Here is a 27,091-nt window from a genome sequence, read left to right as displayed (position 1 = left end):
GGTCTACCAATCGTGCGAATGGATTTTCATTGAGGCACTCTCTGACACAATTATGATGGTTGGCTGGGGCACCATATTGTTCAGAGTAAAACCTTTAGTCCCCATAGAACTCGTTGACTGTGTGCTTGAAAACTGCCTTCCTTTCATCGAATGTCAACCTTCCACCAGCCATGTTCACTGGTAACTGAAAGCAAAATCAAACAATGCTTATGTGGTGAATATCAAGTAATGAAACAAATAAATGCGTATGTGGCAACTGGAAAAACAAGATAATGCAAATGTGGCTGTTACCAGAACAGTGAACTATTAAAGTATCAAAACTGAGATGTTTCAGCTATTAATTTGAAAGTTGTGGACAATTAAATAGTGTATACGTTTTTGGGCCACTGTGTAAAACAAAAAGTGGTGCTCTTGGAGAAAGAAGGGTGATGTAGTATTGCAAGGATACATCAGAGAGCAGGTTCCATGCTCCAGAGTTCAGGGAAACTAGCATCAAGTGGGAAGATCCAAAAAGCCAGTATGGTGTAGGAGACACTCAGGACATGCTGTAGAGTATGTTTTGGATACTGGCCGATCCCAAGGTGGACTGTTCACCTATGTCTATTCATACATGCGGCCAGTCTAGTGATAATCATCCCTATGTAAAATGTTGTGCAGTGGGCACAAGTTTGTCAGTGAACAATATGTGTAGTTGTGCAAGCTGCCCTGCCTTCGATATTGTAGGATTTCCCAGTGGTGAGGTTGCATTAGGTGATAGTAGTATCTCAGGATACAAATTGAGTAATGTTTATTCTTTTGGTTAAGTTTTTCAGGAAGGATTCAGAAGCAATGCAGAAAGTGAGGAATTTCTGGAATGCCTGGAGAGGCTGGTTTTGGGTAAGAGGAGGGTTCCTCTGGGATTTCTGTTGAACTGTTCTGAGCAGGGTTTGATGCTCAGTTTGTTGGTTGTGGAATGTACTTGAATTAAATCATAATGGAGAAGAAAAAGGAGTCAATTTAGAAGAGACAGGGGATCCAGTATTAGAATCAGAATTTAAGAGAGCTTTGGGGGACTTGAGATCAAATAAGGCAGAAGGGATAGATAACATTCCATCAGAGTTTCTAAAGTCATTGGGGGAAGTAGCAACAAAATGACTATTCACATTGGTGTGTAGGATGTATGGGTCTGGCAAAATACAATCTGACTTTCAGAAAAATATCATCCACACAATTCCGAAGACTGCAAGAGCTGACAAGTGTGAGAATTATTGCACAATCTTCTTAACAGCTCATGCATCAAAGTTACTTATCAAAATAATATACAGAGGAATGGAAAAGAAAATTGAGGATGTGTTATGACGATCAGCTTGGTTTTAGGAAAGGTAACAGCACCAGAGAGACAATTCTGACATTGCGGTTGATAATGGAAGCAAGACTAAAGAAAAATAAAGACACGTTCATTGGATTTGTCAGCCTGAAAAAAGTGTTCGACAGTGTAAAATGGTGCAAAGTTCAAAGCTCTGAGAAAAATAGGGGCAAGCTATAGAGAGAGATGGGTAACATAGAATACGTACAAGAGCCAAGAAAGAATAATAAGAGTGGATGGCCAAGAATGAAGTGCTCGGATTAAAAAAGGGTATAAGACAGAAACGTTGTCTTTCACCCCTACTGTACAGCCTGTACATCGAAGAAGCAATGATGGAAATAAAATAAAAGTTCAGGAGTGGAATTAAAATTCAATATGAAAGGTTGTCAGTGACACGATTTGCTGATGACATTACTATCCTGAGTTAAAGTGAAGAAGAATTACATGGTATGCTGAACGGAATGAACAGTCTAATGAGTACAAAATGTAGATTGAGAGTAAATCGAAGAAAGACGAAAGTAACGAGAAGTAGCAGAAATGAGTACCTTGAGAAACTCAACATCAGGATTGATAGTCAAGAAGTAGATAAAATTAAGGAATTCTACTTTCTAGGCAGCAAAATAACCAATGATGGACAGAGCAAGGATGACGTCAAAAGCAGACTAGCACTGGCAAAAAGGGCATTCCTGCCCAAGAGACGTCTGCTAGTATCAAACATAGGCCTTAATTTGAGAAAAAAAAATGTTTGAGAATGTACATGTGGAGCACAGCATTGTATGGTAGTGAGACGTGGACTGGGGGAAAACCATAACAGAAGAGAATTGAAGCATTTGAGATGTGGCGCTATAGATGATTGTTGAAAAATAGGGAGACTTATAAGGTAAAGAATGAGGAAGTTCTGCTCAGAATCAGAAGAAATATGTGGGTAACACTGACAGGCAAAAGGGATGGGATGATAGAACATCTGTTACGACATCAGGGAATGACTTCCATGGTACTAGAGGGAACTGTAGAGGAAGATAGAGATTGGAATACATACAACAAATAATCGAGGATGTAGGTTGCAAGAGTTACTCCGAGATGAGTTGGTGCATCAAACCAGTCAGAAGACTAGGGACTAAAAAAAAATGGTGCTGAGGGAATTAGATTAGTAAAAAAGACACTAAAAGTAATGTATGAATTTTCGTGTTTGGGCAGTAAAATAAGTAACAGTGGCCAAAATAGAACCAAACAGTGAAAAATCCAGGATGGAATGTAACAATATTATGAAAAGGATAGTTGCTACTCAGCATGTAGTGGAGATGCTGTGTTGCAGATAGGCACAACAAAAAGACTTGTCACACATGCACTCATGCAAATGCAACTCGCACATAGATGACCACAGCTTCTGGATGTTGAAGCCAGAGAATTTGGACATTACCATCCATAGCTTCTGGCTGTTGAAGCCAGAGGTTTGTTTGTTTGTTTGTCTATTTTCGATGAAGGCCTTGTTGGCCAAAGCTGACTTTCTTATAGTCTTTTTGTTGTGCTTATCTGTGACTGAGTATCTCCACTATGTGGTGAGTAACAACTATCCTTTTCATAGTAAAAAAAAAAAGAGGTTATAAAATGAAGATTGACAGCAGCAAGAAAGCTTTATTCACAAGTTAACATGTAAGATAAATTTTAGTGCTAGGAAGTACTTTTTGAACCTATTTGTTTTGGAGTGTGGCTTTGTATGGAAGATGCAGTGGAGCAGTCCATAGAGCAGACGGGGAAGAAAACCAGATGGTGTGCTTAAAGGACGAAAGGAGTGGTGGAGGGACAGACAATAATGAAAGTTCTGGGTTCACAACCTGAACCAAGAAACTGGAAATTAGCATAGCAGAAGAGGAAGTAGCCTTGTATAGAAGTGAAACGTAGTTGATGAATAGTTCAGACAAGAAGGGAATAGGAGCTTTTGAAATGTAGTGCTACAGAATAAGGTTGAATGTTAGAGGGGTAGGTGAAATGGATACTGAGGAGGTATTAAACTGAATTGAGGAGGAAAAAAATATTGTACAAAGCTATGGATGGTAATGTCCAAATTCTCTGGCTTCAACATCCAGAAGCTGTGGTCATCTATGTGCGAGTTGCATTTGCATGAGTGCATGTGTGACAAGTCTTTTTGTTGTGCCTATCTGCAACACAGCATCTCCACTACATGCTGAGTAGCAACTATCCTTTTCATAATATTGTTACATTCCATCCTGGATTTTTCACCAAAAGCAGTGATCACTTGCTACAACACATTCTGAAGCACCAAAGGATCATCAGTTTGATAATGCAGAGAGGTGTGGGAGCCAAAAAATGTTGAGGGAGACTGAGGCTTGCCTACAGTAAGCAGGTTCAAATGGGTGTAGGCTGCAGTAGGTATGCAAAAATAAAGGGGCTTGCATGGGGTAGACTGGCGAAGAGAGCTGTATCAAAACCAGTCTTTGGACAGAAGACCAGAAAAAAAACATAAATGATATTTGGTATCATTTTTCTTATGTTCACCATGAAAATCATAACATTCTCAGTTTCAGTATTGTGGACAATACAAGTAGATGACTACAAAGATGAAATTGTAATCTCTCCCATTGTGCATTATGCTTTCTTCTGTGGTACAACATATTGTTGATGATGACAGTATGCGTTTGCTTCTATACCAGTCACAAATACTTTTCATTTAGCTTGATGGGGATTATTTTTGGGCATTGACCCCAATTTGTTTCTATTGAAATATAGCTAGATTCCTCTCTGTTCAGCTGCTCTCTAACAGGGTAGCTAATTCTTCATTCCATGTATGTAAGCCCTTTGTTTTCTGTAGTTTACTCCTTTTTAGTTTTTTGTGGCTTCATTTATTGTAAATGTAATGAATTTTTGTGTATTGGTTTTTGTTGTTGAGTTCCTAATCATTGTTGGTACAGTAATTTCTTCTATTATCTTTTAATCCCTCTGTTTTATGTACAAGTACAATTATTTATTCTTCTATCTTTTAATCCTTCTGTTTTATGTACATCTCCTCATTTCATAAAATTATTATAACATATTTTTATGAATACTTTATAATTAGTTTCTTTGACCTAGCTATTTTAGAAGGCTATATCTGGACCCCAGTATAGAAGTACATACAGCACCAAATTTTCTAACTTTTTATTAGTAATAATATAGTCATTCAGTGAGATTTCAGGCAAACTACTGGATGTCAATAACTTGTTACCACAATATTTTGGTGCAGCCTTCTGGTGTAAGATGACGAGAATACACTGTGTCAAAATATCACGGCTATGAGTGAACAATAGTACAGTCGAAAATTCTTCATTAATCTCATGCGGTGTGGATATATTCACTTAGGTCACTATACTCTTTTTAAGGGGTATTGGCAGTGTGAATGTTGTCTGTAATGAATTATGGAAAACAGAAAAGAATCCAGAAGAGTGGAAAAGTTACCATAGTATATCCTCTTCGTAAGAAAACCATCAGTTACCACAATTATTCTCCTGCCAGTTGCCTATGAAGTATTTTCAAAGATTCTACTGAACAGAAGTGAAAGAAAATTATCAGAGGGTCTAGGAAAGGCAGCCTCTGCTCAGAACAATAATTCATTTTGAAATCTGTATACCATCATAGACTACTGAACTCTAAAGCTATTTTTGTATGGTTTGTGGATTTAAAAACTGCATATGACTATTGAAGGGGAACACAAGTACAGACAAGTCTCAGAAGTAAATTTCTGAGCCCTTTAAAATAAAGATGTAGGACAAGGTGATGATGTCTCTCCTCATCAGATGTGTGTTAAAAAGTAGTGAGAATTTGGAATGAAAAATTAATAGATCCAGGGTGGAATCATGATAATATTATCAAAAGAATAGATTGCTACCCATCATACAGAGATATGTAAAGTCGCAGATAGGCACAACAAAAAGACACCTTTGCATTTGAGCTTTGAACCAAGAGGGCTTCTAAAAGTAGAAAACATTTACACATTCATGCAAGCACAACCCGCACACATGACAACTGTTTTTGTCCACTGAGGTCTCATGTATGTCAGTTCTGCTTACGTGAATGTGTGTATGTTTTCTGATTTAGAAGAAGGCCTTTTGCCAGAAGTGCAGATGTATTGCAGTCTGTGGCTTAATGACCCCATTATATGGTGAGTAGCAACATACCCTTTTCATAATATTGTCATTAATAAAATGTCAAGTATCACCAACAAAACAGGGATGTAGGACACAGTGGACTGAAGAAAACTGACTGCCATTGGGAGACAATTATGCTGTTCTGTCTGAAAAGCTAGTGGATGCATAAATAAAATTCTGTTTCCCAAAAAGTTACTCAATAGAGAATCATTGTAGAGAAAACTAAATTTGGTATCTTAAACTGCGAGGGCAGACTGTGTGTCTCACTCAGATAGCTCAGCCGGTGAAGTACTCGTTCACGAATTGCAAAGGTCCCAGTTTCAAGTCCTAGTTCAACACAGTTTTAATCTGCTAGGGAGGTTCAAGTCAGCACACACTCCACTGCAGAGTGAAAATGCATTCTGAAAACCCAAGTTATCTGTAACATAAGAGAAGCACCTAATTTTTTGCAGATGGATGTTGGTCAAATAAAAAGGGTCAAATCATTCAAGTATTTAGAAGAGAGAATTTGAAAAAAATGGGTTAGAAAAATCTAGCATAAATGAAAGGATATGCAAAATGGAAAGAGACTATGGATTAAGAAAAAAAATATTTACAATAAAAAGTGCAGTCGAAGAAATGCAAAACTAATGCAGTACAGTTGCAGTAGTGTATGGGAATGTGTCTACACAAGTATATGCCTCACACTGAAATATAAATTAGAGAGTAGAAATATTAAAGAGAAGAATTGTGGGGAAAATGTTATGCCCAATAAGAATATGTAACCTGGAAATTAAGAAGCAATTATTGAATATGTGGAACATTAGAAAACATAGCAAAAAGAATAAGGGAAAAATTAACTCTGGCGAAACAAATTAACAAAGTTGTATTCAGAAACTTACGAAAAAAAAATAGAGAAGTGTAATATAAAAGGATATATAGATATTTTCAGAAGAAAAGTGAGTCCATGGCAGAAACAAGAAGACAACAGTCGTGAAGTGGTGTGGGTAGGAAGGGGGGGGGGGGATGCTTGACACACTGAATACTCTCCCCCATATCTGATGATCTCGTAGTTGGTGGGATGTCAAACTAAATTTTCCTTCCTTCTTCCTTAATATTCTCCATATTCCAAGCAACACTTTGAGAGGAAAAGTACAAACAGATTTATTAAAATTTATAAAACACTCTTCTCATACCATTTAGACTATGGACCCACTGCGTATGGGACAGCTGTGCGACCTGTCATAGGCTTATTACAAGCCATACAGCACAGTGTAATGCCTTTCACAATCAGAGCTTTTCATACGAGCCCTGACTATAGCCTTCCTATGCAACTGGGAATACCTTCTTTGAAAGTATGACACCAATAAAATGTTATTAACTGTACAATTAATATTAACTAAATGCTAAAGCACTCCCATCATCCCATTTTGCTCCTAAACTCAGGGCCAGGTTACCACAAACCACCTTACCAATAGAATGAGCCTTGCAGTATGACTCAGACTTCCAATGAGAACATACATTTCCTCCAGTAACCCGTATGTGTAACTACCAGTCACTGACTCCCCATTGCATGTGCCTCAGCCACCAGTAAGGATGGATCTGTGATGTGGTACCAAAGAAAACAAAAATCTCATTTTTATTACTGTATGTTTTCTTCAGTCGCAAAGAATATCCACATTTCAGATACCATTACACACACATGTCCAACAATTGCGAGCTAGTTGGCTAAGTGTTCATCTCTAAAAGAAATAAAGAATGGCAATATTTATGCTGCAGAATTAATAGCAACATGTACAGCCCAAAAATACATTACAACTTTTCCTCTACAGAACATCTTTGTGTACAGGAATTCCTCGAGTGTGTAACCAGCTACATGCCTTCACAATACTGGGATATCCACTTTCTTCTTCTAGATAATGTCATGTCAGCATTCAGAGCAATTAATTGGGTGGCAAACTACCCAAAAAATCAGTGATGATCAAAACAAAAGAACTAAAAACTCTAATTTAAGGATGCAGATTATACCGTAGCATCCTAGAGAGCTGTGGAAAAAAATGGCTATATATATTATACACCACACGAAATTGTGAGCAACTGAAAGCACTACAAAGTTATTGCCTCAGGCAGTCTCCAAATTGGGTGTACTAAAATTGCTCATGAATTATGCTATTGCAAGAAGAACCTCTTCACTCATGCTGCCCCCTACCTTTCAACAGTTTGTTAAATTTTTTAAGATTGAACAACTTCACAGGATGTGAAACATCTATTGAGCAAATAGCAAACTACCTACAGCAGATCCTAGAAGGTAACATAAATCACAAACTGTGTTCTGCACTTCCTATTTATGAGCAGTTATTGTCACAAGAGTAAATGTTGACTGCAAGGGTAAGTCTGTCACTGCCAGTTTAGCCTCTAGGCACTTCCCAATGTGTTCTTCACTGCGGACTCAACATTAACAATAAAATACCTTTGTATTCTGTTAACAAAATAGCTGTAAACTACATATTTCTATATGTTTCTTTTACACACTGATCTTTTTGTTTCACCCTGGCACCATCTAATTTCCGCTAGTCAGTATAAAGGAGTCGAGGATGAATCCCACCTACTCGAGTCAGTACCTTAACACCTACTAAATTTTTTCATATTTGTTAATCTGTTGAGTGTAACAGATATGATAGAATTTTTATCATTGAAAATATAAAATAATTTCTTGCACATACGAAGTTTATTGAAAAAAAATACATATTTGACTTTTTGGAAGAATTTTATCTATTTCCCTACATTAGTGTTATCCCCCTTCAAAGTATTACCCTTTTCGTACTATACGTTTATACCAGCACTTTTCTAAACCCTGCAACACATCTGAAACTCAATCTTTCAGGTAACGTTTAGCTCTCTTAACAACACATTTTTAATATCATCTGTTGTTGTGGTCTTCAGTCCAGAGACTGGATTGATGCAGCTCTCCATGCTACTCTATCCTGTGCAAGCTTCTTCATCTCCCCGTACCTACTGCAACCTACATCCTTCTGAATCTGCTTAGTGTATTCATCTCTCCGTCTCCCTCTACGATTTTTACCCTCCACGCTGCCCTCCAATACTAAATTGGTGATCCCTTGATGCCTCAGAATATGTCCTACAAACCGATCCCTTCTTGCAACCAAGTTGTGCCACAAATTTCTCTTCTCCCCAGTTCTATTCAATACCTCCTAATTATTTGTGTTGTCTAGCCATCTAATCTTTTGCATTCTTCTGTAGCACCACATTTCGAAAGCTTCTATTCTCTTCTTGCGAAACCATTTATCGTCCGTGTTTCACTTCGATGCATGGCTACACTCCCTACAACCACTTTCAGAAACGAATTCCTGACACTTAAATCTATTCGGGATGTTAACAAATTTCTCTTCTTCAGAAACGCTTTCCTTGCCATTGCCAGTTTACATTTGATATCCTCTCTACTTCGACCATCATCAGTTATTTTACTCCCCAAATAGCAAAACTCCTTTACTACTTGAAGTGTATCATTTCCTAATCTAATTACCTTAGCATCACCCGACTTAATTCAACTACATTCCATTATCCTCGTTTTGCTTTTGTTGATGTTCATCTTATACCCTCCTTTCAAGATATCTCCATTCCGTTCAACTGCTCTTCCAAGTCCTTTGCTGTCTCTTGACAGAATTACAATGTCATCGGTGAACCTCAAAGTTTTTATTTCTTCTCCCTGGATTTTAATACCTACTCGAAATTTTTCTTTTGTTTCCTTTCCTGCTTGCTCAATATACAGATTGAGACAGGGTGTAGCCTCTCCCCGATGTTATTCACTCCCTTCCCAACCACTGCTTCCCTTTCATGCCCCTCGACCCTTATAACTGCCATCTGGTTTCTGTACAAATTATTAATAGCCTTTCGCTCCCTGTATTTTACTCCTGCCACCTTTAGAATTTGAAAGAGTGTATTTCAGTCAACATTGTCAAAAGCTTTCTCTAAGTATACAAATGCTAGAAACCTAGGTTTGCCTTTCCTTAATCTTTCTTCTAAGATAAGTCTTAAGTCAGTATTGCCTCACGCGTTCCAACATTCCTACGGAATCCAAACTGATCTTCTCCGAGGTCGGCTTCTACCAGTTTTTCCATTTGTCTGTAAATAATTTGCGTTAGTATTTTGCAGCTGTGACATATTAAACTGATAGTTCGGTAATTTTCACATCTGTCAACACCTGCTTTCTTTGGGATTGGAATTATTATATACTTATTGAAGTCTAAGGGTATTTTGCCTGTTTCATACATCTTGCTCTCCAGATGGTAGAGTTTTGTCAGGACTGGCTCTCCCAAGGCCGTCAGTAGTTCCAATGGAATGTTGTCTAATCCCAGGGCCTCGTTTCAACTCAGGTCTTTCAGTGCTCTATCAAACTCTTCACGCAATATCGTATCTCACATTTCATCTTCATCTACATCCTCTTCCAGTTCCATAACATTGTCCTGAAGTACATCGCCCTTGTATAGACCACCTTTCTGCTTTCCCCTCTTTGCTTAGACTGGGTTTCCATCTGAGCTCTTGATATTCATACAAGTGGCTCTCTTTTCTCCACAGATCTCTTTAATGTTCCTGTAGGCAGTATCTATCTTACCCCTAGTGAGATAAGCCTGTACATCCTTACATTTGTCCTCTAGCCATGCCGGCTTAGCCATTTTGCACTTCCTGTCGATCTCATTTTTGAGACGTTTGTATACCTTTTTGCCTGCTTCATTTACTGCATTTTTATATTTTCTCCTTTCATCAATTTAATTCAATATTTCTTCTGTTACCCAAGGGTTTCTACTAGCCCTCCCCTTTTACCTACTTGATCCTCTGCTGCCTTCACTACTTCATCCCTCAAAGCTACCCATTCTTCTTCTACTGTATTTCTTTCACCCATTCCTGTCAATTGTTCCCTTATGCTCTCCCTGAAACTCTGTACAACCTCTTGTTTAGCCAGTTTATCCAGGTCCCACCTCCTTAAATTCCCACCTTTTTGCAATTTCTTCAGTTTTAATCTACAGTTCATAACCAATATGTTGCCGTCAGAGTCCACATCTACCCCTGGAAATGTCCTACAATTTAAAACCTGGTTCCTGAATCTGTGTCTTTCCATTATATAATCTATCTGATACCTTTTAGTATGTCCAGGATTTTTCCATGTATACAACCTTCTTTTATTATTCTTGAACCAAGTGTTAGCTATGATTAAGTTATGCTCTGTGCAAAATTCTAACAGATGACTTCCTCTTTCATTTCTTAGCCCCAATCCATATCCACTTACTATGTTTCCTTCTCTCCCTTTTCCTACTGTCGAATTCCAGTCACCCATGACTACTAAATTTTCTTCTCCCTTCACTACCTGAATAATTTCTTTTATCTCATCATACATTTCTTCAATTTATTCGTCATCTGCAGAGCTAGTTAGCATATAAACTTGTACTACTGTAGTAGGTGTGGGCTTCGTGTCTATCTTGGCCACTATAATACATTCACTATGCTGTTTGTAGTAGCTTACCCGCACTCCTATTTTTTGATTCATTATTAAACCTACTCTTGCATTATCCCTATTTTATTTTGTATTTATAACCCTGTATTCACCTGACCAGAAGTCTTGTTCCTCCTGCCATCGAACTTCACTAATTCCCACTATATCTTACTTTAACCTATCCATTTCCCTTTTTAAATTTTCTAACCTACCTGCCCGATTAAGGGATCTGACATTCCACACTCCGATCCGTAGAATGCCAGTTTTCTTTCTCCTGATAACGGCGTCCTCTTGAGTAGTCCCCGCCCGGAGATCCGAATGGGGGACTATTTTACCTCCAGAATATTTTACCCAAGAGGACGCCATCATTTAACCGTACAGTAAAGCTGCATGACCTCGGGAAAAATTATGGCCGTAGTTTCCCCTTACTTTCAGCCGTTCGCAGTACCACAACAGCAAGGTCGTTTTGGTTAGTGTTACAAGGCCAGATCAGTCAATCATCCAGACTGTTGCCCCTGCAACTACTGAAAAGGCTGCTGCCCCTGTTCAGGAACCACACGTTTGTCTGGCCTCTCAACAGATACCCCTCCGTTGTGGTTGCACCTACGGTACGGCTATCTGTATTGCTGAGGCACGCAAGCTTCCCCACCAACGGCAAGGTCCATGGTTCAATTCTTGTAAAATGACAACCCTTTAACGTTTCCTTTATTTTTGGGAACAGGAAAGAATCACAGTTGGTCATTTTTGGAAATATGGTGGCTGGGACATCATTGCAATGTTGTTTTTCATCAAAAATTGAAAAAACATATCTGAATATGTAAGTAGTAATTCTTATTGATCAGTTGACCTTGTGGCCATTGAAATCTAAGAAGACAGTGAACATAATTTTTACATTTGACTGCACTTGTCAAGATTTTTTTCAGTCTTGGTGATCTGGAATGCTGCTGTCGAGATGAATGGATCGTAATTTCGACATTGTATCTTTAAGCCTATGTTTTGTCAGCTTTTATGACACCCTTTGGTAGTTCTGCATCGTTACTGACTGCACCTAGTGACCCCTCAGCATCATGCATTAACATTCTCAAGCAACCTGAGCCTGCACCAGAGTAGTTGATATCTCTGCCACTGTTACTCCGCGCAATAGCTGTAATATAACACAAGGCTTTATCTTTCACAGAAATCAATCACTCCAATCTGATGAACTTGGAGCAAATACGGTGATGCGGCACTCATTTTGTACGACAAGTACAGAGAAGGCTAATGAAAAATAGAGTTGACGCAGGTGTCTTCATATTGACATTTTGAAGGACATATTTTATTCGAAAAAATAAGTCACCATATGTAGGTGGGACAGTCAGCTTTTCATCTTGCCACCCTTGAGGAATTCCCAGTGTTTCTGTGTGGGTCCCTAGTGTTTCTGCCAGGGTTCATATCATCTCATTATTCTTCGCAGACTGTTTGTGGTAACTCTGGCAGATGGTCAAACAATGATTGCATTTGTGAAGAACCTCCACTGTACATAAACTAGATAGAGCATCATTCTATTGGGTTCCAGGTTTGCCCAATTTTTAAAGAGGAAAACAGGATGAGAAATACAAAACAGTTGGTCACTTGTTTTACTTTGAAGCCAAAGATATAAACAGCTTCATCCAGATGACACGATCAAAAATTTTGCAAAGGCTACAGCTAGAACTTCCTGTGTTCAAAGTCACAAACTACATCCTACATTTCTCTCATTGTATCCCCGAGTACACCTAGTGTGCATCAGTGGATACTCTTCTGTTGACACAACTGGAGCCTTTTATTTTTCTCTAGTGTTGCTTGAGAGATCAACACTCTGGATGTCCTCCAGTAGTGAGTGGGTCAAACCCACTCACAAATAGTGATCAGTGGGAAGAAATAGTATGAGCATCGGCTAGTAGAACAGTCCTGTCATCCTTTGCAATAAATATGAAACCTAACAAGTTCCAACAAGAATTAAATTGTTCAATAGAGAAACAAAAAGAGAAAGAAAGGAAAATATGTTAATCAAATACATCTTTGATGGCACCGTTAGACCCTAAATCTTTCCCTGCAGTTGAACTACTTGTAGATACGGGTAATGTATCAGTATAGTGATTCAATCAAGCCTTCTTTAACTTTCACTGCTCCACTCCCCCTCATTTAACTATCATACAGTGGCATTATTATCACCATCACCACCACCACCTCGTTGTGGAACTGGAGTAGTTGATGTGCCTCTTGTGGACAGTAAGTATTGTACTGCAAGAATTGCTGTTAAGGGAATACCAACTTCCTACAGTCTGAAACTACCACATTTTAAGTAACAAAAGAAGAAATGTAGCCCTCGGAATCTGAAAGTCTGCTTTGGTAACCATTTGCAACTTCACCTCCCCTAGCTGGAGATGTATTTTATCAGGAAATGGAGGAACTATTAGATTTGTTACCCCTCCCACTAATCCTGCATGTTGGTGTCAATATCTGTAATTGTGTGTGGGGCAGCAAGAAAGCAAATAGTAATTGCCAGCTAATCCAATGGCTTCTTGGCTGCCTGTGGAATCAGTCTGATGAACAGGGGTACCTCAACAAATTTTAGTGTCACTCATGGCAGCCTTCTCTGTAGTTAGCTTAACACTCCAACATCTGTGATACAATGCCATATTCATAGCAATCAGTGTGGCAGCAACTGTCATCCAGTCATTTTATCACAACTGCATTTGGACCCCAGTTAATGTTCTCCTGCAGTTGTCTGCACAAAAAGTCATCTGGAACTTATACTCCTCTGAAATGTACATGACGATATCTCCAGAAAATGACATTGATAAGAAGTAGCTTCATTTGTTTCATATCTCTGAAGGCTCTTCCTCACAGTAGCATAAACATGTATGAGTGAATGAAACATACAGCATAGGTGCTTGTGGTGGTACCTCAGCAAATGCTATGAACTTTATTTTTATGCCAGTTTTGCTTTGCTTACGTTCTCCGACCATGGACCGTTGAAGAAATTTGTGCGTCAATTGGTCAATCATATGTATGAGGCAGTCAACAGTGAGGTCATCGAAACCTTTAGTAAGCTAATTTGGGCAAAATGTGGTGGCTTGTAATGTACGTTCTCAATTACCGTGTGAATGACTCGCTTTTGGACCCATGTTTACTGGATTGTTTCTGCTCCTGTTGTATACTTTGACCTATGTCAGTTTCTGCTGTGTAGGTAGAGGTTGAAAGGCATTCATATTTAGCTATTGTCATTGGAGAAATGTTAGGGAGGCGTTCTAAATCAATATGTCAATGCACCTTTTCATTGTAGCGTTATGTGGAGGAAATGGAAATTTTTTCAAGAAAAACTAAATGCTCGTGAATTTGCAGTTTATGAGATAACAGTAGCTAACCGGGAGTTCCATTATTGCTGCCCTCCATGGAGAATGAACTGTCTTTTTCTTCTTTCACAGTATCATCATGATGCTTGCAGGAGTGGACACTGTCTGTAAGCGTAGGTTTAATCTTGATACACTGTATGAGATGAAGCAATACTGAAAGTTTCCAATTCTCTTCATACAAATTTAATCACAATACTTCAAAATCTTCATAAGATCAACTTACAGAGGTATCTTCCATCATTGCTAGATGTTTACTTATCTTGAAATTACCTTCCACAAGCCATGTTGATACCCTTATATACTTTGTGTCCTTAGTTATTCAAGTCATCCACCTTTAATGTCTCTTGTAATGTAGCTTCAGTCAGTTTATTGTGAACAACTCGAGGCAACTGTCCACTCGAGACTGATAAAATTAGTTTCTTGTATTAATACATAGAATAAAATTTTAGTTCATGGTGCATTCCACATAACTGTTCATTCCAGTCTTACCAGTCAGCACTTTCCATACATGTGGCAATTGTAGGGTCTAATATTTGTACTTGACAATAAATGAACTTCAGTCTTATTGACTCACTTGTCCCTCAGTGGGACATCAAATACAATGCTTTGGTAACTAATGGACATAAAATCAATTCTTATTGGAAATTTCTCATATTTATCCTAAAGATGCCCTTTATGTCAACAGCTGAAGACATTTTGTGCTAAAATCTGGCTTCACGTTTCCTCCACCGCCACGCTGTGCTGTCTGAGCGTGTGGAGGGGGAAGAGGGGAAAACAGCAAATGCACCACATTTAAATGGCAGTGCAATTGCACTACATATAACTTGGTTCTTTATTTCACGTTTCTCAACAACATGCATCACAAACAAAATAAGTTTTCAGTGTAATGAATTATTTTTGGTACACAGAAGACATTATTTTTATCCGGTGTACAGACAGACGCAGACAATTTCACAGTTTCGCACTCAAATTGCCACACAATCGTGACATATTTAGTGACAGGGTAGGCTGTGATGTCACCATCTCAGCTTACTACTGTGCACACCTCGCATTTTCTAGTAGGTTCCACCAGGGGATGTCCCACTGGCTAATGAAACAAAATATTTTCATTATTGCACCAACTTTGTCTTACATGTACTTGGCATTCTATTCTGATTTCTAGTCAATGTGTTGGAAACTCCATCATATGAGTATGTTTAGTAAAAATATGGTATTTAGTGTATATTTAAAATTTATAATTGTTAATGTATTGCTACAGAGTTATTGGACACTATTGTCTTGTATTTACATGTTGTAATAAGGGGATCGTTTTTTTACTTACAGGTGAATGTGGACTACACTGAGGATACAGTATCATTTAGTAACTATCCATTATCTGCAGCTCTTACTTGCACAAAGTTATGCTCAGCATTTGAAGAAGTCTGGGGTGTTACTTAATATTGTCTGGGCACGTGCTGTGAGAAGCTGTATCTGTGCATTGAGTGTAATGTGCACCTTATTTAATTGCCTTAGTGTAAATAAAAGTATTTGAAATATTAGATTCTTTTTTAACGTATATTGCTCTATTTAAAGCAGTATCTAGTATAAGGGCCAACCAAAAAGTTTCTGTTTGAAGGCCATACAATCCAAAATTGGTATGTTGTTCGGGCAAAGTTGCTGCGAGCATTGAGGTAATCATCCTACTGACGCAACAGTTTGAAGATACCTGTTTGGTAAAACACCGTGTCCTGTTGTGTGAAGTTGTCTGCAACTGCCTGCTGCACATCTGAGTGGAATCATTGACCCTTCAAAGCCTTTCTTTAGGACCAAAAGTGTAATAATTGCAAGGCGAGAGATCAGGACTGTAGGGCGGGTACTTGATTGTCTCCCTCTTGAGATGTTGTAACATCTGCGTTATGACACTTGTGATATTGGGATGTGATTTTGCGTGCAACAGCACAGCCTTTGACACAGTTTTCATTCCAAAACATATTCTTAATCCTCCAATGAATGTCTACCGGTGTTTGTCGAGTGGTAGTCGAGAAAAAAATAAAAGCGCCTCCGCCTTATTTCGACACGCATTTGGTAATAACGTTGCCATGTTCACATTTCCGCATTTTCAAGTTGGAAAGACACGAATGCCACAATAATCCCTTGCCTACACGTCAGTGCTTATATCCCCACATCGGAGTTTCACTATGTTGCATATACACTGCAGAAATGCCCTCAGACTGAAACATTGTGATCACTCCTTATAGTTAATTGTATAAAAATTATGTAAAAATGGTATATAAAAGAAACTGAGTTCATAAAATTGCTACATTTATGCAGAAAGAGGCAGGTTGATAAGTACTTGCATTAACATGGCACAGTTTGAACATCGTTGACAGAAATACACAAAAAAGGTAATAGTGCTTCAGGTCTTTGAAGCACTAAATTTCTTCTTTAGGGAAGAAAGAAGAATTGGTTGATGAAGGTCAGACAAAGTAGGCAGATCACTCCAAATTGAGGCTAAAAGAGTCATTTATATGTATTGGAGTTACCAGTATGAAACATTGAATACAAATTGTAATGAGGTTTAAAAGAGAGTTTGCCACACCACTGTAGATCTAGAATAGGATCAGAAAATGACACTTCTTTCTATGGTGAGTTAAAAGTTGTGGAGAGGCGGTGACTCTCCCATTTATGTAGGTTCTACAGTGAGTGCTCATCATTTTGTCTTGAGTGAAAAACTGTTTAGGCACTAGTGTTTCTATCGCAACCAGTTGTCACAGAGTGGCAAGGAAAGCAACACCCATGTGATAATATGATGTGGACAAGGAAATGTAATTTTTGTGGGCCATACACATATTGTGTATGATATCAGTATAATACATATTAGGCACACGGCACAATGTTGGGGAGGATTAGGAGAGAGAGCCTATGCATGCAGCACAGCAGTGTGAAGTATGACATGCTAACATGAGCATAATTAGCAGCAAATAACAGTGCCATCTAGTGAGAAATTGATTGATAGTGCAGATGCATGATCTATAAAATGAGATTGTTTCATCAGGTGCTACACAAGGAGCAGGAGTAACTGACACTAAAATTAGGTTATATTTATGTAACATAATGTTCCATCAGAGTCAGAAAATGTCATTAGATGTCAGTTTAATTTTTTGTCAAAAGTAATCCTAAACCATATTGCGAAATAGTGTCTTGTTTCTCCACTAGGCAGTGCCACAAGTTCCTCCAAAAATTGTAACACAACACACACACACAAATATAATACTAACTAATGTAAATCCACCCAATGATGGAGGTTTAAACCTTCGAAACGCGTTGTGGAAATAAATAAAATGGTGACTGGTAACAGTAAACTTGTTGTTTCATTTAACAGTTTAAACTGTTTCTGGTAACAGTCACGGTAAAGCCTAACCTAAAAATGTTTGCATTTAAAGTTAATCTGCCCAGTCAGGCAATAAAGGCTAAACAGTACGAAAACAGTGCAGAAAAGGTCGCAATGACAACACAACACATACACTTTAATAGGAATTGTCTCAAGAATAACGTCATCCCAAATTATGTCAAGATTGACATCAAAACAAACACAACTGCGAAGAAACACTGGAAATCGCACGAAAACTCTGGGTGAAAAATGAACTGACAGAACTTTATATTAAAAAACAAATGTTCAGCACACAACGTTATAATGCAGAATTACAGTTGGGAAAGTTGCTTCATAGATTAGACTATGATTCCATAACCAAAAAAGTCAAAGAGTTCACCGAGTTCATCGTACAGAAAATGAAAGCTACACAGAAGAAAAAACTAGTCAATCTTATAAAGCAACAATTACCTCCCAAACCGAACCAAAATAGCCAAAAGAAACACACATTCTACACACCTTTCCTCAACAACACGAACATAATATTCACTGCAGAAGAAGAGGCACTACTCTGCAAGGGCTTAAAACACAATGTTCAAGCTCTGCTGGACCAGAAGAACCAAGAAAAGCTCGTCACTTGTGTCACACAGATCTTGACCATCGCCTTTAAGAAGCAAACTGACAGAATATGAGCCTGGCACAAAATTAACGAAATCATTGAAAAGGAAATTACAAAACCATTCTCAGCATACAAGAAAAGAGAAGAAACCCTTACACGTACCATTAAGACTAAATTAAACATGAATAATGCAATAATTGTAAAAGCTGACAAGGGCAACACAACTTTTGTAATGGACAGAACAACATACATAAAAAAAAAACTTTAGACTTCTTCCAAATCAGCAACGTAACTGAAATACATAAAGATCCAACAGCCAGAATACAAAAGGAGATTAAACACATTTCAAACAACATTAACTTTCTACTCACCATCCAAGAAGCAAGAAACATTGTAACAATGAGCCCACAAGCACCTTGCCTTAGATCACAACCAAAGATACACAAAAATGGGACCCCCATCAGGCCTATAGTGAACTGTAGGAACAGCCCAACATTCAAGCTCAATAAAATGCTCTTCAGAATTCTCAAAGAAGCATACACAGTCAATAATGAGAGAACACTTAAAAACACAACAGAATTCACACAATATGTCAAAAACATCAAGTATCTGATGGAGCCACACTTGCCTCATTTGACATACAAAACCTTTATTCCTCTGTCCCAATAAATCCCACACCACAGATAATCAATGCCAACCTACACAAACACAAAAAAAATCCCTTCAACTCACCTTAATGAACTAATGGACCTGCTTGAATTCACACTTTCACACAACTATTTTAAATTTAACAATAAAATCTACAAACAAACAGATGGTCTGGCAATGGGCTCAAATCTTTCCGGATTGCTAGCAGAAATATTTATAAGTAACCTAGAAGACAATATAATGGATTCCAGTTGCCACCTCCTCAAAAATATCATCTACTACTACAGATATGTAGATGATACCATTATTTTAATCAAAGGCACTAAAGATGACACCAGTGAGTTGAATCAGTTTTTCAACAACTCCCATGAAAATATAAAATTCACAGTTGAACACCAAAAAGATGACAGTATAAATTTCCTAGGCCTTACCAGTAGAATAAAGAATAACAGACATCATTTTGAAATTTATCGGAAGCCTACCACAATCCACAACTCCTCTTGCCACCTTGGAGCACACAAAATGGGAGCATTCCGGTACATGATTAATAGAACTATCCAACTACCACTCTCTGAAGATAAATGTGATCAAGAAATTGAAATAATAAAACAAACAGCTATTGAAAATAGTTATAACAGCTCCATAGTAGACACCTTAAAAGACTCAATAATGGCAAAGCAATCACAACACAAAAAACAAAATGAAAGTAACATCTTCCATACAATCCCCTTTCTAGGTAACATTTCATACCAGACTGCCAATGTCTTCAAATGAAAAGGCATAAGCATATCCTTTACAACAGACAACAACATTGGACAGAAGTTACCCCACAACACCGGCACACGAAACCCACTTCAACACACAGGTGTGTACAAAATTGAATGTTTGGACAGTGACTGCTTCTACATAGGCCAGACAGGCAGATCATTTGAGATTAGGTTCAAGGAACACATAGAAGTACTAAAAAACAAAAAATACCACACATCAGCAATAGCTACCCACCTGCATGAAACAAAACACCATGTTAACAACACAAGTATTAGCATCCTACACATCCAACCAAAAGGCAGAAAACTAGACATCCTTGATACACTCCAAATATACAAACACCAAATGAAACAACCAGAATCCATCTCAAATAACAAAAATGACAGCACAAATGTATTTCTATGTGCATATTTTATAGCATTAACCAATGTATTACCCCAACCTTTAGGCAGATAATATATGCAACATGTAATCTTAAGACTCCTTGTCATGTAAATGTTTGCTCTCATATAATCACTCCCCCCCCCCCCCCCCCCCCTCTCTCTCTCTCTCTCTCTCTCTCTCTCTCTCTCTCTCTCTCTCTCTCTCTCTCTCTCTCACACACACACACACACACACACACACACACTTTCACTCTCTCTTCCTCTCCTTCTGCCTCCAGCCCCTCACATCTGTTTATTAATCCCAATCAAAGAGTGTCCTCTATGTATGGTTTTACTGCTGTAGCCAATATGATCATTGTAATTCAAGTGTGTAATATGTCACCTAATTGTTATTAAAAAGTATGAAGTTTAAGCCATTTTAACATTTCACCTGATTGTATAAACGAGTACGAATGTTTAGCTGTTGTCAAAATTGGATTTATATACCACCTGAAGTACACACACATATGACACCTCAAAACAAACACCTCCAAATGCTTTAAACAATTATTCTGTAATAATGTCATTACAATGTATATACTTTGCGATTGTGTCTTCTCTTTTGCTATACGAACCTTGCACCCAGCTGTTTCCAGACGCCATGTTTGTTTACAAATGTGGCAGTATACATGTGATGTGTTACGACAGCAAAAGGAACCTGTGACCACTGGAGGTACTCTAGTTTACTTATTTAATGTTTACCATTAGATATCAATTTAATTTTTTGTCAAAAGTAATCCTAAACCATATTCCGAAGTAGTGTCTTGTTTCTCCACTAGGCAGTGCCACAAGTTCCTCCAAAAATCGTAACACAACACACACACAAATGCAATACTAACTAATGTAAATCCACCCAATAATGGAGGTTTAAACCTTCAAAACATGTTGTGGGAATAAATAAAATGGTGACTGGTAACAGTAAACTTGTTGTTTCATTTAATGTCAGTAACAGTTACGGTAAAGCCTATCCTAAAAATGTTTGCATTTAATGTAGATGTATTTTCGCATGTCAACAAACATGTAGGCAAAAGTAATTTTGTATAGAGAATATGGTTTGGTATGCTTTAAAAATGGGGCAAGGAAGTGAAGGTACCCCTTCCTGTCAGATCGTGGGAAATGAAATAGAGGCACTGTGCAGATAGATTTTATGTGGTGAAGTGTACCCTGCTTTAGATGAGTTGAGGGAGCTGAAATGGGTAGGCAGTCCTATAGAGAGGCTGTCCTACCCCCGAAGTCAGTTTAATTCAAGAAAGAAATGGCCTGTACCACATTTTGTGTAGAGAAGTCTGGAGACAGGCATACAAAACAGAGCGGCCTAGTCCTTTGGTTGGGTGAATCCACGGAGGAATAACCTAAACTGTTTTTAGTATAGAATGAATAGGGGACACTTTCATCTGCGAGGAAGAAATGTTGTACAGTATTTGCCCATAAAAAGGGCTGAACTCATTTATTAAGACTGGAGGAGATGTGTTGAATGTCAGTCACGTTGTTGTAGGGGGCATCCAAACTCGCTAGGAACAAACAAATTTACCCAGGAACCAGTGTTTGGTAATATGTTGATGTTTTCAAACCTAAGCTTTGGATTGTCAAGGATGAAATTAAGTATATCGCTAGTGTTGAACCACCACTGTTAACTAACAATGTATTTCAAATTCAACCGAGGAAACGTATCCCATCCTCCTGTAAGGGATGTGTAATGACCAAGCACAGATATCATGGTATGGTTAATTCCATGCTAACTGTTCGAGACTAAATAAGTAATCCTTCATGAACATTTAAAGGAAACATTCCATATATTTAAACAATGAAAAATCCAGGATAGAATTAACAATATTATAAAATGATAGTTGCTACTTACCATATAGCAGAGATGTTGAGTTGCAGAAAGGCACAACAAAGTGACTGTTGGAAAGTTATCTTTTGACCACCAAGGCCGTTGTCAGAAGTAGACAACATACATACATATGAAAATGCAATTCACATACACGTGACCACATTCTCTGACAGCTGGAGCCAGGAGTCTTTTTATCATACCTTTCTACAACTCAGCTATATGGTGAGTAGCAACTATCCTTTTCCTCACTCATCCAGCCCCTTCTTTGTTCCCATTCCAGCACTACACAGCCCTCATTCCACCATTGCACCACGTCTTTTTACTTCTCTCCTTTTCCGCTACCTCCCTCCCCTCTATCCAACCTCCCGACTGCACGTAGCTGTCGTACCCTCTCTCCACCTCGTGTCTTCATGCTCTCCAGCAGTGCGCTTTACTATCCACTACCCCTACCCTACTATCCCTCCCTCTTCCCACCACAGCCTCCTCCTTACCCCCACCCAGTTGCCACTCCCATTATGCACCGGTGCTGCTGCTGCTCACAGTGTGGCTTCAGTTGCCTGAAACTGCAGAGTGTGTGTGTGTTTCATCTATTTTTGACAAATGCCGTACTGGCTGAAAGCTTTATTTGTGACAGTCTTTTTGTTGTGCCTATCTGTGACTCAGCATCTCCACTATTTGGTGAGTAGCAACTTTCCTTTTCATAATATTGTTACATTCCATCCTGGATTTTTCATTGTTTGACTTTTCATTCTATGGGTACATTCCATATATTTATTACGGATAAATGAAATGAGTAACAAATTGTAATAGGATACCAGATATGTTAGTATAATTGTAAAGAGTGGATTAAAGGAGTTTTACAAGACATCTTTTGTCTGAGTGGGAGAATCTATAATGTAACATGTATTACTTGTGAGAATGACCTATGTTCCACTGCAAATGATCATGCTGGTGAAAGATGGCTATGTCTTTAATAAATATTTTATGCAGTGAGAAACGTTCACTGTGCATTCCCTGATCTGTGCAGATGGTGCCTATGCAGTGACCTAATAGAGCCGTGCGGGATTAGCCGAGCAGTCTATGGCGCTGCAGTCATGGACTGTGCGGCTGGTCCCGGCGGAGGTTCGAATCCTCCCTCGGGCATGGGTGTGTGTGTGTTTGTCCTTAGGATAATTTAGGTTAAGTAGTGTGTAAGCTTAGGGATTGATGACCTTAGCATATAAGTCCCATAAGATTTCACACGCATTTGAACATTTTTTTGACGTAATACAACAGGAGCAAAGCGTGGCATGGTGAGCACAGTAGCACTTGCTGGATGTGGGAATTTATGCCTTGGTGATGCCTCTTGAAGGTGTCATGAACACTGTAGAGGAAACAGACAGACTGCAGTGCAAATGCTTAAGACAAATGAAGTCTGTAAATTGTAATCTTAAGTTGAGTTCAGTGTGGTCAGACATATTGAGTGATGTACTTGAAGTTATGAGTTATTGATAATTAGATTTGTCTTCACAACTAATGTAAATAAATTGAAACAACACAGCAGATTATCATTGAAGACATGTTCATAATTCAGTAACTGGAAATGAGTCACTTTCTTACAGTATAACCCTTCCTAGAGACGAAGTCGAGAGGAGTAAGTTCACGTACAACTGTAGTGCAGTATAACTTGACCACGAGAACAAAACAAAAAGATGATCATATTTTAACAAGAGCAGTAAAAGATAATTTAGACCACATCAAACTGACAAATCTGCCACATAGTTTTCTGTACTCATGATGTTACAGTTAAGTTTCCATAAACACACACAAGGGAAACACCACAGGGTGGACAGAGGTCATCATGGAGTTGCAAATTTTATATGTCAGCAAACAGGACATGGAACCTGCAGCTGAAGCTGCTGTGAAGGTTAGGCATGCAATGGAGTGTATAGGTGTACAATGTGCTGAGTGATGAGAAACAGTCAGGATACACAAGGATGTGGGTATCCCATGCAGGTACAAATGACAGCCAAGGTTTAGCAGTTAAAAACAAAATATTTTCTGTGATACAGGGTACAGTGAACATGCTTTAAACAAAAGTCACTTGAAGGGCCACTGCGACTGATTATCTGTGGAACAGTAGGGAGAAATGCTGGTTTGAGAATAGAGAGAGAATCGCTTCCTCAACTCATGCTCGGCTCAGATCCCCTCTCCAGTTGCCCTCTTGGCTGCCACAGATTCCGTGGAGGAAAGCTTGGTGAGTCAGCATCCTTACTAGAATGAACCACTTTTGGTCTGAATTGTAAGTGGCGTTCAAAAACAAATGACCTGGAGGTATAATTACAGAAACCAGTACCTGTACATTAGAAATATTGACCCTGGCTGTTGAGACACTTGTCCCACTGTGACACAAGGTGGTGAATGGCTGTCTCGTAAAATTCCCGGGACTGCGATGTTAACCAGTTCTGCACATACAGCTGGATGTTGTTGTCTGAGGTGAATCATTTGCCCCTCAGAGCCTTTTTAAGGGGAGCAAACATGACGTAACCACAGGGAGATATGTCCATACTGTATGGAGGGTGGCCAAGAACCTCCCATTTGAATTTCTGCTGGAGTGCCACTGTGTTGGCCGTATGAGGCTTTGCATTGTTGTGGAGCAGAATGACCTCACAGGGTTGCCTGGTTGTTTTGATTTGATCACTTGGTGAAGGGTGGCCAAGGTTTGTGTGTAACACTGGACATTCACTGTTTGTCCCGTGCTGCAGGAAGTGAATCAGAAGGGGGCCATCTTGGTCAAAGATAATGTCAGCATAGCTTTTTAAGCACTACTGTGGATGGTCTTGGCTTTTTTTGGTGGCGGTGACCCTGGATGCTTTCACTGAAGACTTTGTCATTTTGGTTGTGGTTTGAAGTGATGACACCAAGACTCATCTCCAGCCACCACCGGTGCCAGGAATGCATTCCCTCCCTGAGCATAGTGCTTCAGATGAGCAAGACAGTGGGCCATTCGACATGTTTCCTGGTGCGGTTGAAGATTGTGGGAGCACTCATTGGGCACATACTTTGTGCATGTGCAGTCGTTCCTTCGTGATATTGTGAACACTTCCGACACTCAATCCGACCACGGTGGCTACAGCTTTCACTTTCACTCAGCAGTCCTGCGTAATGAGTGCATCCACCAGCTGGACGATGTCATTGGTAATGAAGTGGGGTACTCCAGACCATGCATCATCGGCTAACCATACCCGTCCTTCCCTGAAGTGCTTGTGCCACGCCTTGACCCTTGCAAAGGATATACAGTGTTCTCCGTAAACTTGTGACATTCGTCGATGAATGTCCATTCCTCTTCCTCTTTCCGCTGTTAGAAAATGAACAATACCTCTTTGCTCTTGACGCCTCCATGTTACTGTTTGCAATGTGACTGGCACAATAGATGATTGGTGCATGCTGCTGCTAGCTCTGTATAGTCATGTGACGTGCACGTATGCCCTCTAGCGACGGATGTGAACTTCCACACTATGGTCGGAACCACACCTTGTTACACATGCCACAATATTACCCTCCTGTCATCGGTTTTCCAGACTCTTGCTTGTGTCTTTCTGAACGCCCCTTATACTAGGTGAATATGTCACATAGGTCATGCAAGAGGATGCCAAATACTCACTGTGAATTTATGTCAAGAACAATTTTCAAGTGGTTAATAAATTTTGCCCAGTGCCCCCTACGCTGACTGTGGCTTCTACATTCTGCCCCCTCCTGTTAAAGTGATGACATATTGTTTACAGCTTGTCATGAGCTTCCATGGAGAGATAGGTTGCACTGGTGTGACCTTAAATTTTAGGGGTTACATTTAAATAAATTTATGATAATCTATCAAAAGGGGATGTACAGTTTGTAACAATGGTAATATAAGCACTGTTACAATACAGTTCTTTATGGAGGTTGTTAAGATGTCAGTGGCCAAAGTGAGGGCCACGGGTCAGTTAAGCATTTGGTCAGCAAGGATGAGCATGTTTCCCACTGCAGCAGACTAGCTGGAGAGAGAGCATAATTGTGTTCCTGCAACACTTGAACAACTAGCATGAGCCTAGAGCCTTGATCATTGTGCTAAAATACACACATCAAAAAAAGTTTTGCATCACCTCGGTTCCAAGAGGTTCGCCATACTAGCCACAAGTTGATCAAGGCACTGTTGGTCCAGATTGTCCCACTCCTCAGTGGTGATTCGGCGTAGATCGCTCAGAGTGGTTGTTGGGTCACATCGTCCATAGACAGCCCTTTTCAATCTGTCCCAGGCATGTTCGATAGAGTTCATGTCTGGAGAACATGCTGGCCACTCTAGTCAAGTGATGTCGTTAACCTGAAGGAAGCCATTCACAAGATGTGCACGATGGGGGTGTGAATTGTCGTCCATGGAGACAAATGCCTAGCCAATATGCTGCCGATATGGTCGCACTATTGATTGGAGGATGACATTCAAGTATCGTGCAGCCGTTACAGCACCTTCTATGACCATCACCGCCGTACGTCGGCCCCACATAATGTCACCCCTAAAAAATCAGGGAACCTTCACATTGCTGCACTCACTGTATAGTGTGTCTACGGCATTCAGTATGACAGGGTTGCCTCCAAACACGTCTCCGACGATTGTCTGGTTCAAGGCATAAGCGACACTCATTGGTGAAGAGAACGTGATGCCATTCCCGAGCGGTCATTTAGCATGTTGTTGGGCCCATCTGTATGGTGTCGTCGTTGCAAAAATGGACATCAGGAGTGAAGTTGCGCATTTTGCAGCCTATCGCACACAGTTTGAGTCGTACCATGATGTCCTGTGGCTGCACGAATAGCATTATTCAGCACAGTGGTCTTGCTGTCAGGGTTCCTCCAAGCCAGAATTAGTAAGTAGTGGTCAACCACTGTAGTAGTAGCCCTTGGGTGGCCTGACGAGGCATATTATTGACGGTTCCTGTCTTTCTGTATCTCCTCCATGGCTGAACAACATCGCTTTGGTTCACTCAGAGACACCTAGACACTTACTTTGTTGAGAGCCCTTCCTGGCACAAAGTAACAATGCGGATGCAATCCAACCATGGTATTGACCATCTAGACATGGTGAACTA

The 27,091-nt window shown here is 39.4% G+C and overlaps 1 protein-coding gene across 1 annotated transcript in view; it reads left to right on the top strand.

Moving 5' to 3' along the window:
- The window catches only part of LOC126284035 (ribosomal RNA small subunit methyltransferase NEP1), a 46,137-nt gene extending 30,247 nt beyond the window's left edge, over positions 1-15,890 (top strand). Inside the window, exon 5 of the mRNA XM_049982595.1 lies at positions 15,676-15,890. Within this exon, the coding sequence (XP_049838552.1) occupies positions 15,676-15,789 (114 nt within the window). The 3' untranslated portion in view covers positions 15,790-15,890. The remainder of the gene's footprint in view (positions 1-15,675) is intronic.
- The last annotated feature ends 11,201 nt before the right edge of the window (positions 15,891-27,091 follow it).

The sequence above is a fragment of the Schistocerca gregaria genome, chromosome 8 (genome assembly GCF_023897955.1).
Source record: "Schistocerca gregaria isolate iqSchGreg1 chromosome 8, iqSchGreg1.2, whole genome shotgun sequence".
NCBI classification, from domain to species: Eukaryota; Metazoa; Arthropoda; class Insecta; order Orthoptera; family Acrididae; genus Schistocerca; species Schistocerca gregaria.
The sequence above is the reverse complement of the archived record's forward strand: the minus strand, read 5'-3'. Positions and strand labels throughout refer to the sequence as shown.